This window comes from Microtus oregoni, unplaced genomic scaffold (assembly GCF_018167655.1).
Source record: "Microtus oregoni isolate MIOR12 unplaced genomic scaffold, Mior012 000027F_ref0000203, whole genome shotgun sequence".
NCBI classification, from domain to species: domain Eukaryota; kingdom Metazoa; phylum Chordata; class Mammalia; order Rodentia; family Cricetidae; genus Microtus; species Microtus oregoni.
In genome coordinates, this window is record NW_024543086.1 from 28,635,385 (window position 1) to 28,655,915 (window position 20,531).

A 20,531-nucleotide genomic window follows, 5' to 3' on the forward strand; every position below is an offset into this window, starting at 1 on the left:
TGTGCATGACAGCTCCACCCAAGGATGGCCTGAAGCTAGGGCTCCCTGCTGACCTGCGACCACATCTGGGTGATTTCACGGCTTCAGTGGGTCTTAGTTACTTTTCTATTGCTGTGAAGAGGCATCATAACTCAGGAAACTTATTAAAAAAGCATTTAATTTGGGGGCTCATGATTCCAGAGTGTTAAAGTTCACATTCATCATGGTGGCTGGTAGGCAGGTATGGCTAAGCTAAGCCTATAGCTAGGAGCTTACATCCTGAGCCACAAGCTGGAAGGAGAGAGACGGGGAGGGAAGAGCACTAACTAGGAAGGATTGGGGCTTTAGAAACCTCAAAGCCGGCCCCTGGTTACATACCACCAACCACCAGAGAACATATTCCTGTTCTGGACGGCCAATAAACCAGGCCTGCCAGAGGAATTCTGATGTCATTGCCATTTTAAAGAAGTGTCTTTTCACTTCCCCTTCTAAGGACCTAAAGAGAGGTTCTGCTCAGAAGGTTTCCATCTCCCTAGGACCTTTAAAGTAAAGATGGCTGCCAGGCCATCTCCGTCGAGTGCCATGCATCCTCCTGGGAATGGCTAGCCCAGTCTGCTGGGCCTGTGGTCCCAGCAGCATCCCCACCTGGCTAAAGCGGAGATGAACAACCTGACCATGAAAGGATGGACTCCCTCCTGGACTGGTGGCTCCCGAGGGACTCATATGACTTTGTACAAGCATGTTTGTGAAGGACTTGCTCTGATCCTTTGCAGAATTCTGTTGTATAAGAGGCAGCTACAGCTGGGTGTGGTGGCCATGCCTTTAGCCCAGCACTCGGGAGGCAGAGGCGGAACTCTGTGAGTTTAAGGCCAGCCTGGGCTACAGAGTGAGTTCCAGGACAGCTCAGGCTACAGAGTGAGTTTCAGAGCATCCTGGTCTACGGAGTGAGTTTGAGGCCAACCTGATCTACAGAGTGAGTTTCTGGACAACCAGGGGGTGTTTCTGAGGGGTTTTCTGGGTTAGGATAATGAAGGAAGGAAGACCCACCCTAAACGTGGGTCCAGGACTGAATAGGAAGGAGAGTGAGAATCAAGCAGCAGCATTCACCCCGCTCTGTGTCCTGACTACGAACGCAACACAACCAGTCAGCCTCCCTTCCACCACGGCAAATGATCCTCTGAAGATGTGAGCCGGAACAAACCCGGGGCAGGAGGATCAGGAGTTCTGCTGCTTGTGACTTTGAGGACAGCCAGGGCTACATAAGACCTCGTCTCAAATAAACAAACCAAAGTTGATAAGACTTCTTTGTACACGAGCCATGCAAAATGGCTTTCGATTTTCCCTGGGTGCAGTACTAGAAACCAGATTGCTAGGTGACTAAATCCTTTTGGAGAGTAATTTGGAGGTCATCCCCTCCACACCCAGGACACTCATCTCAGGCTGAGAACCAGAGGCCCACCAACCAGCTTCCATCAGCTGTCCCTGTCACCAGCCTATCTTACAGATGGGGACACCAAGCCTCTGAAGGACAGAACACTGCATGGCGGGGGTCATGACACAGCCCCATTTCTAAGCCCCACTTCAGGTCACCCCAACTCTGGTAGATGGTGTGTTGTTTGTGTTCTCGGTCACACCCAGAACCCACAGACAGCTTGGCTGGGTGGTGGGACAGATGTCCCGGAAATGAGACCATGACTTACATGAATTCTGTCCCTCTCCTTCCATACCACATGGGCTGCTCCTGCAGCAAACTCATTTGACTATATTTCCTCACCAACAGTGGGATTAAAGAAGGGCCTGCCCTTCTTGGTCCTTGGTCACTGGGGCTTGGTGAGCTTGGGTTGGGCTCCTCTTACCTCCCTTGGTCTCTAACTAGAGACCCTGTGGCCCGACTCCCCCGTGCAGCCCTGAGCACACAGCTTCACCACTTTGGGGCCTGTCTTCTTAGCAGTAAAGGGACCTCATAGTCCAAGATCCTCACGGTTGTTTAGTTCAGCAAAACAGGCGGGCTGAGAATGGTCCATTCCCACACCCTGAGCCCCTGCTTGCCTCCCCAGTCTGTATGATGCCCAGCCCTACCCCCTGAGATCCTGTTCACCTCCCCACAGTCTGTACAATGCCCAGCCCTACACCCCGAGCCCCTGTTCACCTCCCCACAGTCTGTACAATGCCCAGCCCCCCACACTCTGAGCTCCTGTTCACCTTCCCACAGTTTGTATGATGCCCAGCCCCCACCCCAAGGACCTACTTACCCCAGCTTGGAGAAGTCTGTTTCCTGGACTTGACAGAACTCCTCAGGGAGCCATCCGAAAGCTGCTGGAAGTCAGCTGCCCCTTGGGCATGGATTCTGACAGTAGCCAAGGCATGTAGGGTGAGCCTGGCTGGAATGCCAGACATTGTGGGAGCCAGACTCAGCCTCGGGGTCACCTGACCTCCTGCCCCTGTGGCCAGAGAACCATAGTGACAGCTCACAGCCATGTCTAGGGACAGGTGATCTTAGCATGGAGCACAAGACATCCACTTTTTCTCCAAGTATATGTCACTCCAGAGATACACTGGGGAAAATGAGGTCTTGGACCTAAATGGTTGGCTCAAGGTCAAGTAGCTAACAGGAGTAGAATGTGATCTGCTTATTGATCAAAGGCGAGCTGGGCAGATGGGGACAGTAGATGTCTCCCACAACCAGGGACACATCATCCAGTGTGTCCTAGGCAGATCCGTGCACTAACTTAGTCAGCCTGGGCCTTCTATTTCAAGATCAGAGTAGAGCTCAGTGCACAGTGCTTGCCTAGCATGCATGAGGCCCTGCACCCTGCCCCAGCACCAAAAAGATAAAAAGAGATAAATACCTCCACGTGTGAAGCAGGAGTCAAACTATGGCAAGACCTACAATAGACCCAAAGTAGGAGGTGGTGTGGGGGAAGCCTTGTGCTCAGGTATGGCCCCAACTGTCATGTTCCAGGGTCAAAGGGTCAGGGGACAGAGGTAGGGGATAGACAGGAGAGGCAGGAGTAGGATCCAGGTCAAAGGACTGTAAGCAGAGGCAGAGGGAAGGAGATGGGGACATAAGCCATGAGGCAGGCCCAGGTTGGAGATGGAAACATGAGGGAGTGTGCAATACTGTAGAATATTAGCTAAATATCTGCTGCATTTGTTTATGTTGTAGAGCATTTGTTTTAATGATGCAAACATGTGCTGCGTTCTCTTATGCTGCATTTGTTTAACTCTGAGAAGCTGTGTTAGTTTGCCTGTCTGAAACACCTAATTAGTCTAATAAAGAACGGAATGACCGATAGCAAGGCAGGAGAGGGATAGGTGGACTGGCAGGCAGAGAGAATAGGTAGGAGGAGAAATCTGGGAGGGGAAGGATTGAGGAGCGAGAGGAAGATGACTTCAGGGGCCAGCCACCCAGCCACACAGCCAGACACGGAATAAGAAGGAGAAAAGGATGTGTAGAAATAGAGAAAGGTAAAAGCCCAGAGGCAAAGAATAGATGGGATAATTTCAGTTAAGAAAAGCTGGCTAGAAACAAGCCAAGCTAAGGCCAGGCATTCAAGAGAAAGAATAAGACTCAAGTGATTCATTTGGGAGCTGGGGGGCAGGCCTCAAAAGAGTCAGAGTTAAAAGACAACCAATTACAGCCCAGGGCTGGGGACAGGGACATGAGGCAGGGCTGGGGAAGGGATATGAGGCAGGGCTGGGGACAGGGACATGAGGCAGGGCTGGGGGACAGGGACATGAGGCAGGGCTGGGGACAGGGACATGAGGCAGGGCTGGGGGACAGGGACATGAGGCAGGGCTGGGGACAGGGACATGAGGCAGGGCTGGGGACAGGGACATGAGGCAGGGCTGGGGGACAGGGACATGAGGCAGGGCTGGGGACAGGGACATGAGGCAGGGCTGGGGACAGGCACATGAGGCAGGGCCCAGGGCTGGGGACAGGGACATGAGGCAGGGCTGGGGGCCAGGGACATGAGGCAGGGCTGGGGGACAGGGACATGAGGCAGGACACGAGACAGGGACATGAGGCAGGGCTGGGGGACAGGGACATGAGGCAGGCCTGGGGACAGGGACATGAGGCAGGGCTGGGGATAGGGACATGAGGCAGGGCCCAGGGCTGGCGACAGGGACATGAGGCAGGGCCCAGGGCTGGGGACAGGGACATGAGGCAGGGCTGGGGGACAGGGACATGAGGCAGGGCCCAGGGCTGGCGACAGGGACATGAGGCAGGGCCCAGGGCTGGGGACAGGGACATGAGGCAGGGCTGGGGGAGATGGACATGAGGCAGGGCTTAGGGACAGGGACATGAGGCAGGGCTGGGGACAGGGACATGAGGCAGGCCTGGGAACAGGGACATGAGGCAGGGCTGGGGGACAGGGACATGAGGCAGGGCTGGGGGATAGAGACATGAGGCAGGGCTGGGGGATAGGGACATGAGGCAGGGCTGGGGGATAGGGACATGAGGCAGGGCCCAGGGCTGGGGACAGGGACATGAGGCAGGGCCCAGGGCTGGGGACAGGGACATGAGGCAGGGCCCAGGGCTGGGGACAGGGACTTGAGGCAGGGCTGGGGGAGAGGGACTTGAGGCAGGGCTGGGGGAGAGGGACATGAGGCAGGTCTGGGGGACAGGGACATGAGGCAGGGCTGTGGGACAGGGACATGAGGCAGGGCTGGGGGACAGGGACATGAGGCAGGGCGGGGGACAGGGACATGAGGCAGGCGCAGGTGCAGAGACCAGCGTCTCCTGTGGCCTCCAGAGGCTCACAGTCCCGGAAGCTCAGCTCATGCTGGACACTGGCACTCAGCTGGCAGCTTGGTGCCTGTCTTTCCCTAAACCTCCAGGGTACCCGAGAAAGAAGCCAGAATGAAGACACAGAAGCTTAGGTGAGCCAGACAAAGCTTCTGGATTAGGAGGGAGGCTGGGTTGCCAGAAAGGTCAGGGGCATGTGGGGCTCTGCCCCCCAAATTCACTCTACCACACCTGTTCTTTGATGTGCACGGTAGTGCCCATGGCCCAGTGTAAACACACCTTCCAAGGACAAGTGTGAACAAGAAGCCAGCTCTGAACCACAGCTGCTTTTCCCTGATCCCCTCGTCGGCTTCCCTTTCTGGCATCCCATCCAGCCACCTGAGCTATACTCTGGTCCATGATGGTCTCCTGGTCCCTCATCACTTTTCATGCTATGACGCAGATTTTGTTTCTAATATTTGAAATTAGGAGATTTTTTTTTTTTTTTTGGTTTTTCGAGACAGGGTTTCTCTGTGGCTTTGGAGCCTGTTCTGGAACTAGCTCTGTAGACCAGGCTGGTCTCGAACTCACAGAGATCCGCCTGCCTCTGCCTCCCGAGTGCTGGGATTAAAGGCGTGCGCCACCATCGCCCCGCTGAAATTAGGAGATTTTTATATAATTCCAAACCCATGGCTTCTTGGAAGACAGAAATACTAGTTTGTCTACCCACCCCTCAGTAAGGGGTGACCAGAGCCAAGAGGCAGCTGCCGATGTGAATGGCTGTTCCTCTGGGCACTACCGTCCCTGCCCTCTCTGTTGTCTTGCCAATATGGAGATCGAGTATCTGTTGTTACTCTCTTTGTCTTAGCAAAATACTTCTTGGGGTGTGAGTATGAAACATGACAAAATAACAGACTCTGGAGGGTGTGTTCTAAGACAAAATTGTTTGGTTTGTTTTTGTTAAGCAAGGTCCAGCCCAGCATGGGGCTGAGACTTGCCTGAAAAATCCTTCAACCTTCTAAGTGCTAGGGTTACAGGCACATGCCATCATGCCCAGCTAGGAAAAAGTGTTTATTCCTAGCCCACCTGGGCTTTGGGCTAACATCTGGTCTGTGTATAAACATGTCAGTACACACCCAAGCCACCCACGTTGCTGGCTCTCAGATGTACACAGAGATGGCATTTTACAAAGGCAAACATTGTAGGCGGAGTGAGTGCCCATCATGGTCCCTGCCCTCCAGAAGAGTCTCTGCTAAGATGATGGCTAGCAACGGGACCTGGTCGCTCAGCTGAAGACAGGCTTCCAGTTACAGAGCACACGTCCTCGGACACTATCCACTCACATACCACAAAAGCACCCTCAAGACAGCACAACTATTCATTTCTTTAATCTTTAGGTAGGGTCTCGTGTAACCCAGGCTGCCCTCAAACTTGCTGAACATCTAATCCTCCTGCCTCCATCTACTGAATGTTAGGATTACCTCCACATCTGGTCTTAGGTGTCATTGGGGATCCAACGTACACTGGAGAGGTGGGGGAGGGGGCTGCTAGTGTGAGGCCAGTCTGGGCCACAGAGTGAGATTTTATCTCAAAAAAAATAAAACAAAAAATTTTAAATACCACAAGGGCTGGGGAGATGGTTCAGTCAATAACGTTTTGTCATGAGCATGAAGAACTGAGTTCGGGTCCCCAGTACTCAAGAAAAACATAAGGCAAGCACACAGTGTGCCCTTAATCCCAGTGCTGTGGAGGCAGTCAGGAGAACACTGCGGCCAGCCACCATAGTGGAGTGGGTGAACTCAGGAGCAGTGAGAAGCTGTGTCCCAAAACATAAGGTAGAAGGACTGGAGAGATGGCTCAGCAGCTAATAGTATTGGCTGCTCCTGCAAAAGATCCAAGTTCAGTTTCCAGTGCCCACATGGGGGCCGAGAACTCTTTGGAAGTCCAGTTCCAGGACTACCCTCTTTTGACCTTTACGGCTACTACACACACATGGTGCACATATATACATCATATGTACATACATACAGGCAAGCACTCAGATATAAAATTTTAAAAATTTAAAAGCAAAGTAGAGCAGTGATGGAAGAAGATATTCAAGGTCAACACATGCACACACAAACTACACATGCATACATGCACATGCAAGCACATACATATACACATGTACATGCATGCACACACACATACAGAAAAGTGAAAGAAAACCCCAAACTAAACAAAACAACCATTCCCTCTAGAAGAGACTAAAAAGACACATCATAAACTGAGAGACTGTGTTTCCAAGTCACATGTCTGATAGCAGAAATTATTTCTAAGACAAAGAATTCCCAAAACCCTGTAAGAAAATAACCCAGCCGGGCAGTGGTAGCACATACCAGCACTTGGGAGGTAGAGGCAAGCGAATCTCTGTGAGTTTGAGATCAACCTGGTCTATAGAGTGAGTTCCAGGACATCAAGAACTGTTAAACAGAGAAACTTTGTATAAAAAGAAAGGAAGGGAGAGAGAGAGAGAGGGAGGGAGGGAGGGAGGGAGGGAGGAAAGAGAGAGAGAGAAAAAGGAAGGAAGGAAGAAAGGCTCAATAAAATAAAACAAACCTAATACCTGAATATACATTTCATTAAGGACACCTGGGTAGCTGAACTGTCCACAAGGTGATGGCTTAGCCACTTGCAGCCATGTCTGATGACCCCATCCACACGGTGGAAGGAGAGAACCAACAACTACAATCTGTCCTCTGACCGCCATACACATGTGCATATGAACGCACACACACATACGTACGTAATAAAAATAAATGCTTAAGGCTGGAATAGCGGTATACACCTTTAATCCCAGCACACAGAAGGCAGAGACAGGAAGATCTCTGTGAGTTTGAAGCCAACTGGTCTACATAGTGAGACCCTGTAGCAAAAAATATATAAAGTAAAATAATAAATAAGGTTCATCACCAATAGTCATTAGGGAAACACGATTAAAGTAAGAGACTAGCCTGGCAGGATGGAGCAGGCCTAAGATCTCGGTACTAGGAGGCTGAGGCAGGAGAATCATATATTTGAGGGTAGCCATGGACTAAAGAGTAAGTTCCAGGCCAGCCCAAGCCATATGGAGGGTTTAAGGTCAACCTAAGTTACACAGTAAGACCCTGTCTTGAAAAAAAGAAAAGAGAAGAAAGGAGAAAGGGCTGGGCTGGTGGTAGACTGCTGTCCTAGCATGGAGAGGCCCTGGGTTCTACCCCAGCCTGGGCAGGGGCAGGGGGCACCTCACAGCCACGGATGAATAAAACAGAAGAAGTAAGTGCAAGCTTTAAATACACATCACACTTTACGTAACCTCTGAGAAAGTGCCGAGCCATCTGCAGTGGCACATGGTTTCTCAGTAGCTCCTGAGGGTGACTAGGACAGGAAGAAGGTATACCATAGAAGACGAAGGTGCTTGTAAGCTGGGCACCACCAACTGGGCATCACCAACTGAGATACCATCAACAAAAGGGGCTAAGGCAGGAGGATTCCAAGATGGGGGCCAACCTGAGCTACAGAGTAAAACTATGCCAAAGAAAACAAATCAAAAAGGCTCGTGTGAGCGTGATAGGGTCATCAGCTTTTAGTGAGGGTGGCACTAGTACTCTCGGATCGTATTATATAACTCTGTGTCTGTGTGTCTGTGTGTGTCCGTGTGTGTTCGAGTGTGTGTCTGTGTATGTGTGTCTGTGTCCGTGTGTGTTTGTGTGTGTTGTGTCTGTGCATGTGTCCGTGTGTCTGTGTGTGTCCATGTGTGTGTTTGTGTGTGTCCATGTGTGTGTGTGTTTGTGTGTGTCTCTGTGTCTGTGCATGTGTCCGTGTACCTGTGTGCACATGCACTTACAGGCAGGGATCAATGTCTTCTTCAATTGCTCTCCACTTCCTTCTTTGAGGCAGAGCCTCTCACAGAAGCTGGAGCATCCCGACTGGGCTGGACTAGCTGTCTTGAGTGCCTGCCTTACTATCTCAGCACTGGAGTTACAGTACATGCCTCTACACCCGCTTTACAGAGTTAATTTTAAAGAGCAGGAGTCACTGGCACCATCAGAGGTTGGACCCGGGTCCCCTAGGTTAGGGACGGGCACTGACGAGAAGAGAAGGCAGCGGGTTCTCCGGAGTGGGGTGCTGGTGCACAGAGGAGGAGACACACACCCAGACGGGGCTTTGGGACATTTCTGTGTAGAGGTTACACTTAGACAAACACCTTTTCAGCACCAGGTAGGCGTGATCAGCAGGTATCCACAAGAGATGCATGGACACCCATAGTCTTCCCAGGAGCCATGCAGGCATCTGGGTCACTGGGTGGGGGACAGGGTGGTCAGAGCACATCACATTTATTTATTATCACCATCCTGGGTCTTTCTCCTGGACAGTCAGAGCTGGCCTGGCTACCCCTGAAGTGTTCTCTGGCTCAGCCTTTCTTCCCTCTTCCTGCCTCCAGAAGGATTTGGGGCCCAGCAGACTGCGGATGATGTCTTCAGCATTTTTCAGCTGGAGTCCCAGCTTGAGAGAAAACACAGAGGCTCAGGAATGAGGAACCCAATCACACAGGTAATCAAGGACTGCAGGACTGGGAACAGGGTCCCAGGAGACTAGCCTGGAGCACTCAGGGCTCCCTGGGCCACCTGGGCTCAGGAAACAGTACAACCTTGAATTCTTCAGGCAAAATTTCCTATGGATTCTTCGGGGGCTTCAAATGCCACTCCTTCTGGGCAGCCGTCCTTCTCACATCCCTGTCCCAGGTCACACAGCAACAAGGTAACACCCAGATCCTGCGTGGGAATCCCCTTTAAGGGTGCGGGGCCCCTTTAAGGCCATGAGGCATCTACTAGCCCAGACAACTCTCAGAAGCTGGTGGATGAACAGGCGAACCCTTCCTCTGACTGTGCGCACATCTGCAGATCCTCTTCCCTGTCCACTCACCTCTCCTCCCTCCTGGACGTGGATAGCTGTCCGCCCACCTGTCTGTTTCCTTTCCTTCCACACAGACATCTGGCTTCCCTCTCCTCGGCTCTTCTCCATTCCCTCCTGCCATCAAGCTCCTTTGATAGTGTTTGGAGAAAAATCACAGGGGGTGGCACCACCCCAGCGGGCAGTGTCTAGGTGACAGGCCCTGGTCTCCCTCAACCAGCAACCAGAAAGGTCCTGCAGACGGACTCCAGGGCTTTGGGGCCAAATGTCGGGACTTCACAACAACCCACAGGACCCCAGCCTCAGAGATCTTCCTCTCCGCTGTTGCTCAGAGTGCTTGCCTAGCGTGTACTAGGGTTTCAGTTCCTGCCCCGTAAGAGGGAGCGAGGGAGGAAATAAGTTGTCTGTCTTCCACTGTTGCCCCAAGTTCACTCATTCTTCGTGGTGACAGCAAGTGCTGTCACATCCTGCCACCCCCTGCATGCTCCCTCTCTGTGCCCCCACCCTTCCCTGTGAAATGCCACTCTTTTCCTCTCCCGGGACCTTTGCCCTCACTAGTAGTCTGCTTACCAGGCACTCTCTGACCTCAGCTCTGCACAGATCCACTTGACTGAACTAGAGTCGCCATCCACGGAAACGCACCTCTGATCCCATCCATGAGGGTGTTTCCAAAGAGCTAAAGTGAGAAGGGAAGACCCACTCTAAAGTTGCTCCCTTCTGTAGGCTGGAGTCTGCTCTAAATAAAAAGGAGAAAGCCAGAGCCAGTGATATGCTTGCAGCCAGTCTTGATGATATGAGTTCTGTCTCTCAAACCCAAATACTGGAAGGAGACACTTGATTCCCGCCCTCCACAAGCACATCATGGTGTCCATATGCTCCATGCTCCACCCCTGACAATAAATCAATATTTTAAAATAAAATAGAAAGCAATCTGTGCACCAGCATATGTGTGCATTTATGTGTGTGTGCACATACACAGACATTATATGCTTCTCAAGTGTGGGTGCTATTACACCCCTGCTGACACCTTGTCTTCCCACCATAATGGGCTGTTCTAACGAACTGAGCCAAAATAGAATCTTTCCTTCAGCCAATTTTGCCATGGATCTTGTCACACCAGCAAGAAATTTAATACAACAATGTCTGTCCTTCAGGTCTCAGTTCAAACTTCATGTTCCCAAATAAACAGTTTAGAGTTGCCACTGTCACTTCCAGCTGTCTCCCTCTGCTGGAAGACACTGTTCAGAACAACACTGAAGCCATCTTCATGAGATCAGCTGTGTCTGCTCACAACGGTCACTACTGGGCGTGTGGGAGGTTGATCCCTCACAGAAGGGAGGGGGAGAGTCAGCACTCCTCCCAGTCAGTTGTATACAATCCTGTCCCAACTGCATGTGGCCTCTTAGCAAGCACACGGGCTAAGGAAGGCGAGGTCAGGGGCTCTATCTATGCGGTCACGGGGGAGCCATCATCCACACCAGGTGCAGACCCTCCAGCATGGCTGCTCTGTAAACAAGCTGAATGAATTAATTGGTTCCGCAGAGCAAACTCTAGTGAACTCAAGCTTTGGTTTGCCAATAGGACTTTAGAAGGAGGATGTAGAAAATTCCTCCAATAGTCTCTCAGAACAGAAAGTACCAGGAGAGCAGGGACCACACCTCAGTTGTTCATCACCATGTATCCAGCGCTGAGCACATTGTTGGTACAGCATCAGCTAGAGGAGGGATATTTTTCAATGGCTGGTAGGTAGATAGATGGGTAAACGTAGGTGGATGGGTAGGTGGACAGAACGTGGATGTGAACTGATGGAGACAAATGGAAGGTGGGAACACAAACTGATGGGTGAGTGAATGTGAGGGATAGATGGATGGCAAAAGGAATGGATGAGAGGGTGGATTAGAAAGATGATGGATGGATCAGAGAGATGGATGGAAGACTAGATGGGTGGGTGGGATGGATGGATGATGAAGAGGGATGGATGGATGGATGATGAAGAGGGATGGATGGATGATGAAGAGGAGTGGATGGATTGATGGATGGATGGATGATGAAGAGGAGTGGATGGATCGATGGATGGATGGATGGATGATGAAAAGAGATGATGGATAGAAGGATGGATGATAAAGAGGGGTGAATGAGAGGGTAGATAACGAGAGGGATGAGCTAGATAGAAGAATGCTTGGATAATATGTGTGGACAGATATATGGCAAGGGCAAGTTAGATGAGTCGAAAATGGTAGAAGGAATGTAGAACAACAGAAGCAAGAAGCAGTGGACAGGTGGATGGACAAATAGATTACCCCTTGCCCTGCCTCCAGGACAGCCCTAGAGAGATGGCAAGCACAGAACTCTTACCTCCAGCAGGTTGAAGGTCCAGACAACAGCATGGACAGTGAAGATAACCATGGCAGAACAAGGGAGGAAAGAGCTGGAAAAGAGGAGGAGGGTCCTCTCAGGTTGCCTCCCAGGCTGACAGATGCTAAGGGAATAAGGAGGGTCCTGGGAACTAGAAAGAGAGGCTACACCCAGTGTGTCCTGCCCCAGGAGAGGACTGGGCATCATCTCCATGCAGTGAAGGCTGAGGGGGTGCTAGAGCACCCTCCATTCCCTATGCTTCCCAGGATGACTGAGGTGGTTCAGGGATCTCAGCTGAAAAGACTCCTCCTGCAGCATCCCCACTGCCCTGTGGGGACCAACACAGCCCTCATGCAGCAGGGGAGGGGATTCTGCTATACTCCAGCCCTCTACTTTTTGAGAAAGGTTCTCACCAAGTTGTCCAGGCTGGCCCTGAACATGCTCTGTGTCACCCGGGCAAAGGAAAGAGTTTCCTTAGGCCCTGTGTTCTTGGAGATTGGAGCTCTGGGGTCCCTAGGCCTTGTGGCCCCAGGTGAGCTGTGCTTGAATGGAAGGTGACATCAGAATAAGACGAGTGTTTCCAGGTCTCCATCTGGAACTGTTGACAAGGATGTCCTTGGGGAGGGACTCCCAAAGGTCATGTTTCAGGGGGTCATCCGTCTCCAGCAGCTGTAAGCTGTGGCTCCAGACGAAGGAGCCCACTGGGACAGAGGGGCAGCCACAGACACACAGCCACTGGCCAAGATGCTCTGATTCAGCTCCGGCAGGCCACACCCCATGTCAGGGCTGCTCAGGACCCCGCAGTCTGAAGTTAACAGGAGTAGGACCCAGCCTGGATGTGGAATTCTAAGGAGTTTCCCTGAGGGCAAAAGAAAAAAAATGAAGTGGGCACCTTGGCTTCACTTGGCTTGAAAGTCAGACCCAAGTCTGAACCCCAGCTCAGTTCTATGAATGTAAGCTGTGTTACCTCAAGATGGTGCTACAGCCTCTCTGTGCCTCACCTGTGAAATGGGGATATCAAGCTGTATTTCCAATCCTCATTCTACCCAGAGCCTTTGAAAACATACTTGTATACATGTATGTGCATGTATGTGGAGGCTGGAGGACAGCTGCAGATGTTTCTTGGGCACCACACACATTGTTTTGGGGCAAGGTTTCTCGCTTTTCTCTGGAGCTTGCTGACTCGTCTAGGCTGGCTAGCCAGCAAGTGAACTTGAGAGATCCACCGTGTCCTGCCCTCCAGCACTGGATTGCAAATGGATGCTAACATACCCTCTGTATGTGGGCTCTGGAGATCAAGTCAGGCCCTCGCATTTATTCAGCAGGCACTTTACTGGCTGAGTCTCCCTTACTTCTATTACTTCTAAGTGCATTGGAGATGCTCACTCTAGCTCTGAGCTTCCTCATCTGTGAAATGAAACAACATTTCTCGAGGGGCTATTGACAAAGGTCAGTCAAGGTCAGAGACTGAACCAGAGAGTTTAATTATTTCAGAGCAGACAAGGAGGTGATGTGTGGTCCATGATGGAGACCCTGCCACGGTCATGAGGGGTAAGGTGAAATGGGTGTGTGAGCTGCTGCGGGAAATGCTCTTGTACACTGTGAAGATTTGCCACTCATATTGGTTTAAATAAAATGCTGATTGACCAGTAACCAGGCAGGAAGTACAGGTGAGGTGACCAGAGTAAGAGAATTCTGGGAAGAGGAAAGGCAGAGAGTTAGTCATCAGTCAGACACAGAGGAAGCAAGATGAGAATGCTGCACTGGGAAAAGGTGCCAAGCCACATGGCTAAACATAGAAAAGAATTATGGGTAAATTTAAGTTGTAAGAGCTAGTTAATAATAAGCCCGAGTTAATAGGCCAACCAGTTTATAATTACTATAAGCTTCTGTGTGTTTTGTTGAGACTGAACAGCAGCAGACTGGGCAAGACAGAAACTCCATTTACAGTGAGTAGGGAGAACATGGAATATTGCCCAGTGGAAACCCTGGCATAAATAATATTAACTCCCAGAAGGCACAGCTAGAAGCTCCTCAAACATCTGGCCATGGAACAGGGCTGACATTGGGGGGCAGGGCACCTATTTATCCCACTGGGCAGCAGACAGCCTGGTACCTACAGCCCCTGGCTGATCCCTTGGAAGCTTAGCAGGCTATGACTCCAGACAAAGCCCCTGCATCATCTGCTTCCTCATTCCCAAGCCTGACACAGGGCTACATCTTCTGATGACCATAGAAGGTCATTTGGAACATGTGACTGGTTTGCTGTTTTGTTTTGTTTTTCAGTGTGGAAGACGAAGCCAAAGGCCTCATTGTACCTACAAGGCAAGTGTACTGCGACTGAACCATTTCCCTGGCCCTGCATCTACTTCAAATGAATACAGCATTTGCATAGGTGATTTAGCTTCAGGAAAGCATCAAGTCACCTCAGGCAGACGTGTAAACAGGTCACTTTGGGTTATTGGTACTAATGGCTCAAAACCAGAAACAGCTTCTGGCCCTCAGTGGAGACTGTTATTCTTTGTAAAGATATGGTGGTGGGGAACTGGTCCCACAAGAAGTGGCAGTCCCACGAGGGACCTGCAGCAGGTCCTCAGAGGCCTCAATGGGGCAGCAGTGGGTCCCCCAGGCCTCAGTGGATCACCTTGGCAGGAGACTGCAGCAGGTGAGAGACAGACAGATATGCCATGCAGAGAGAGAGGTATAGAGTTTATTTAGTGGGTTATGAAGGAAAAGGGAAGAGGGAAGGGAAGAGAGAGAGCTCACAGGCTAGAGGGGGGTTGGGAGTGCATGGAGTTTGTTTCTTAAAGGGACAGGGTACCCAGGTGACAGGCCAGGCCTTTCATACATTAGGCAAGTGGTTTACCACTGCGCCCCAGCCCCGCCCCAATGCCACCCCAGCTCCACCCCAATGCCACCCCAGCTCCACCCCAATGCCACCCCAGCTCCACCCCAACCCCAGGCTTTATTCTTTGGAGCCAGGGTTCAAGCTGGCTTGGAACTCATGATTCTTCTGCCTCATGACCTTTAGTGCTAGAATTACAGACGTGCATCATCATAACTAGCCAGTTGCTACTGGGTTTGTGATTTTGATTTGTCAGCTGAACTTATCTTTCATATTCACACATAAGTTCATGAACCTTGTTCAGTGTCCCCTGATTTAAAGGGAGCTCACTGATCTCCAGAGGGACCCGAGATTTACAGCCACCGTCTCTGTCTTGGCAGTTCTCCCTTCTTCAGAGCAGGCTGGCCCTGGGTGTCTCTGCACAGAACTGCTGTGAATCTGGCCAGAGTGAGCAGACCTCAGCTCAAGAAAACTGAGGACCTGAGAGAAGGGACTTTTCTCTAGTTATTCATGGGCAGGATGAGGGCTGGAGCTGCCATGTGGGGGGAAAACAATGGGCCAATTGTCTAGTATGACTTGGGAAGTAGAGGGTGAGGGAACTCATAACCACACTGCCCTACCCCAAGAGACACGTGGAACAGCCCCATCCATAACACCCCACACTGCCCTATCACCCTGGGTGGACTGCTTTGTTGACTGTGTGTGCCGCACCTGGGCAAACACCTCACTGGGGCACCTCATCAGAGTCAGGAAGGCATTGATACGGAGCTCTATGTCCTCCTCGGGAGCTTGGTACAGGTGAGAAAGCCCTGACCTCTGGCTTGGGAAAGATATCCATCATTCAGCAGCCCTCCCCCGCCCCCAGTGCCCTTGTTCCTACAGGTGACTCTGTGGCCCCACTAGCTTCCTTCATGTCTCTACCATAAGCAATTTCCCCAGCACACTGTCACCTGTGTGATCCAGAGCCTGGTCAGTTTCAATACATACCAATATATAACAGACATACATGGATTCATTCCAATAAAGATTTATTTACAAAACAACATAAATATGAAGTATAAATGTCTTAGTGCTCCTAGGCCCAGTCCTCAAGAAGCCACCTCCAGATTCTGTGACTCTCCATCAACCCCTTCCGACTTCCCTGTTGGTGTAGCCATCCGGTCACCCATTTGTAGGGTGTATCAGGTGGAACAGATGGCATCATGAATATGACCGACCCAGTCCCCATGCACCCGACACTCAGGTTCTAGAGCAGTGAAGATGTCTGAGTGAGGAGGACTGTGTGTGTGTGTGTGCGCGCATGCACACACACCATAGGCAACTTCCCCAGTACACTGTAACCTGTGGCCCTATTGTGAGAGGCAGTGGAACCACTACCCAGGTCTTTCGCAAGAACAACAAATACTCTTAATTTCTGGGTCATCTGTATATCTCTATAGCCTCTCTCCACCTTATTTTTTATGATCTTATTTTATTTACATGTATTTGCTTAATTAATTTATGTACATCATGTGTGTACATACATGCACACATGTTTAAATGCCAGAGATCAACTTTGAGTCCCTTTTCTCAATCAGTTTCCACCTTAGTTTTAAACTTTGTTTTATCTGTATGAGTATTTTGCCTGCTTGTGTGCATACTTGGTGCCTGTGGAGATCAGAGAAAGGTATTGGACCTCCTGGAACTGGAGTGACAGATAGTTGTGAGCTACCATGTCTTCAGCAAGAGCAACAAGTGCTCCTAACTTCTGAAACCTCTCTCCAGCCCTCTCTGCCTTACTTTTTAAAAGATTTTTTTTTTAATTTTATTTCTGTGTGTTTCCTTTCATGAGTTTATGTGCAGCATGGTGGCCAGATCCCCTGGAACTGGAGTGGCAGGAGGTAGTGAGACACTGCATGGGTGCCCGGAACTAAGCCCAGGTCCCCTGCAGGGCAGCAGAACCATTTCCCCAGTTTCTTCAGCTTATTTTTAAAAAGATTTACATATTGTTAATTTGAGGTCTCCACGGAGCCTGGAGCTCAGCAGTTCAGTTGGACTCCATGGATTCTCCCATCTTTGCCCCCTTCCAGAGTTGGGATTGCAGGCATGGCCCACCATGCCCAGCTTCTGTGTGGTGCTAGGGCTGAAACTCAGGTCTCCATGCTTGTGCAGTGGGCACTTTACTAACTGCGCCGTCACCCAGCCATCTTCTCTCCCTGTAAGGCTCTACATACAGTTACAGACTTAGGCCTGAGGACATCTGGAAGAAAAGTAGTAGATGAGGCTAACATGTGCTATCAGGTCAGAACCAGACCATGCAGAGCTCAGTGGTTTATGGGTAAGGACCCGACACTGACTGAGTGACAGACAGGCAGGCAACCTTTCCCTGTAACAACACAGACAATAACTATCTTGGGTCTAGCAACTTCTCTTGGAAAGATTCCATTCAGCAGTTGGAGCACCAATGTAGCCACAGTTAGCCTATAGCAATCTGTGTACCGATAAAGTTTTATTTACAAAAGCGGATAGCAGGCCAGGAGGTAGTCCACAGAGTCTGCCAGTGTTGGTACTTGTGTGTATGGATCACGTGGCAGTATTAGAAATTACACACTTATTTGTGGGTTTATTTGGTGAATAATAGCTTCCCACAATAAACACAGTTCTAGAGGACAGAGGCAAACTACCTGCTCATACTACCGCCTAGGCAGGCACCCAGCACACACGAGCTGCTCAGTAAACATGTAATGATTTCAAAGGAAGAGGTGAATCGAGAGCCTAGATCAAGTCCACCCATTGCCCAACTACAGCCAGAGTTAAAAACACAAAAACTTAAATCTGCAGAGCAAGGGATCCTCCAGAAGGCCTGGATAGCCACCAGCCTGATCTCCGCAGAGACGCCCCTCAGAGATGCTCAGGTGCTCAACAGGCGTGAGACCTGCTGCGGCCAGACCAGCACTCCATAGCCTTCAGCACAAGCTGAGGCTGCGGAATCATGGCAGTGGGGTGGACTGTGAGGCCGGAAGAGGCCCCCGCCCCACCCACCTGTCCAAGGATGACCTGCCAGGTAGGACCTGAATCTAGTCTTGAGACACTAGCTACGCTCACTTGACCAGCATTCACAGGCTCTGGGAAGCTGCCGTTCACTCCCAAAGCCTCGTCCAGAATCTTCACAAGGGAGCCAACTCCAGGTAGCTGTTGGCAGTGCCTTCCAGAGTGGCACAGAGGTGTGTGCCAGAGCTGAGATGCCAAGGAAGGCACCTGGGCTGGCCCCTGGAGACGGCAGCAGTGGCTAGGGATGCGGACAGCCCACTCCCGCCAAGAAGGCATACAAAGACCCTCTGTCCCCCTCTGCCCCCCTCTGTCCCCCTCAACCCTAGTCAGCCCTGCACTTCCCAACCTCCTGCTGTGGATAAGAGACTCCAGGCATTTGTTTCTAGAGAGGCCCCAGGAGTCCCTGCTGTACCCAGGGTAGAGATCTACACTCTCAGGCCTAAAGGGGGGTAGGAACATTGATGTTAATGTCTAGAGCATTTGGGGGTGTCATAATGGGAGGTCTAGGGGTGTAGCTCTGTGGCATAGCACCAGTATAACATGTGCAAGGTCCTTGATGTCCAACATCAGAAAAAATATTAGTGAAACTGTCACTGCTGGATGTGGTGCCTGTAGTTGTCGCAGTAGGGAGGCTGAGTCAGGCAAGGCAGGGGTTCAAAACCAGCCTAGACCACATTGTCAGATGCTCTTTCAAAAGAGATGAAGCAAAGCAACAGCAAGAACAGCAGCTAGGGAGGTAGGAGGGTGCTGCTGTCATGATCCAAGACCAGCAGCCCTGCTAGATGGCCTCTCGTGGGTAAGACAGCCCATGATAGTTACCTGATCCCACCCTGCACCAGTAGCTCCGGGATGAATGACTGATCCAAGCTGCCAGCTGGAGTGAGCAAGGTAAGGGTCCCTAGACAGTTGAGTGGAAAACCCTGGCCACAGCGTCAGGCCACCTCACACGTGGCAGAACAGCTCCTACTCTCTCACCTGGGAAGGAAATGAGCCCAAGTTCTCTCTGCACCAAGTGGATCTCATGAGTCAGTGACCTGGACCAACTGCTGCACCCCCGCCAGGGGAGCTGTACCAGGGAGAAGTCCTTCTTCAGAGACCATGGCTCCCCAAATGCAGACCAGAGTCCCTGTGGACCCAGAGAGGCACCCATGCAGGACTAAGAGGCCTGGGTTGGGGGCTGGAATCAGCTCAGGGTGCCATGAAGACAACCTGTCCACTGGTTCTGTCAGAAGGTTTCGATGTAATTTCTCTAAATGCAAGCTTGAGTCTCTTGATTCTTGGACTATCTTAGACTATCCAACGTCTTGAAAGCTGCCTATGAATCTACTCACGGGCTCCCGCCCCCAATGTGCCTTGCAGCACACGCAGCCAGACTCCACCTTATGCCCTGCGCTGCACACCAGCCCCCTGCTATCACCCTCTCCCATGTGCTCTCTTATCACAGGGAGGTTAAAGACCTGCCTCACATTGCCCAGCCTGTAGGGATGAAGCCCCACCTTAACCCTGGGGCTGGGCTCCCAGGTTCAGCTCTTGTTGGTTCTCAATACAGCTCTGGGCTCAGTCCTGAAAAAATGAAACACGCCCTGGGCCCTGCATGCAAATGTTAGCCTGAGACCACCCAGTGCTGACAGAATGGGGAAAGAGCGTGGCAGCCTCTGTTCTGCCGTGGTCCACAAGAGATGCAAGGTACAAGTGCGTGTGAAGGTGTATGTGTATGAACGTGTGCATGCAAATGTCTCTGTATGTATGTACAAAAATGCCTCTGTGTGTATGTATATGCATGCGTGAGTGCATCTCAGGGTATGTGAATCCTGGTACATGCATCTCAGGGTGTGCCTTCTGTGAAAATGAACAAATTATATATATATATATATATATATATATATAGCCCTAAAGCATTCTGGGATTCTATTTGCTTGTTTGTTTTTTTTTTTTTTGTCAAAATCAAAGGGGCCTCCATGTTGTCTTGCTGTGGTGAATAAGTAGGGCTGGGTGCAGAAGAGGCTGCAGAGGTGGCAGTGGGAGAAGACACCTGACCTGCAGGCCTGGCAAGTGAACTGATTCCTGGACTCCAGGGTGGAAGGAGAGGACTGTCCAGAGCTGTCCTCCAGCATCCGCATGTACGCTTCACCAGCACAAGAACAGTCAGATAATTTTTTAAAACTAAAAATTTACATGATGGTAAACTAATTTTTTAAAATGAGAGATACAGAGAAACGCCAGACAGCATTCACGCTACCTGAAAAGCTGTTTGTCACGCCCTTGACCAAGACCCCAGCTGCTGCGCTGCCAGGCTCTCCTCAGGCTATCTCCTGACCTGCAGCACAGTCCCACCCTGCCGTACAGAGAGCAAAACTCAGCCCATGCTGGTAAAGATCCATGTCTATGCCACAGCAATCACACCATGCAAAGATCAGATGCTTGAGGGGAGGGGAAGGGGGAAAGAGAAAAGGGAGGGAGGACAGGCAAGGTTATTTTCAGCTAGGCAGCCTTGCCCAGGCCCACTTAGTGCAGGCACGCTTGGATGGTACTCATGAACAGAACCAACACAGCCTGTGGAACCAACTGTTGGTTCAAGGGTCAGGGTTAAGGGGTTGGGTGCTCCCTGGACACCCCTGAATAGGCAACCAAAAAACTGCCAAGGCTCAGAGATACAGTCAC

The 20,531-nt window shown here is 51.0% G+C and overlaps 1 protein-coding gene across 1 annotated transcript in view; it reads right to left on the minus strand.

The window, feature by feature from the left end:
* LOC121464013 overlaps positions 1-20,531 on the minus strand; it is an 89,766-nt gene that overhangs the window by 63,599 nt on the left and 5,636 nt on the right. The window contains 12 exon segments of the mRNA XM_041676605.1: positions 2,232-2,420; positions 2,590-2,686; positions 9,122-9,232; positions 11,996-12,068; positions 12,448-12,601; positions 12,604-12,696; positions 15,515-15,656; positions 17,641-17,754; positions 17,829-17,876; positions 17,919-18,022; positions 18,025-18,045; positions 18,048-18,108. Coding sequence (XP_041532539.1) covers positions 2,232-2,420; positions 2,590-2,686; positions 9,122-9,232; positions 11,996-12,068; positions 12,448-12,601; positions 12,604-12,696; positions 15,515-15,656; positions 17,641-17,754; positions 17,829-17,876; positions 17,919-18,022; positions 18,025-18,045; positions 18,048-18,108 — 1,207 coding nt within the window.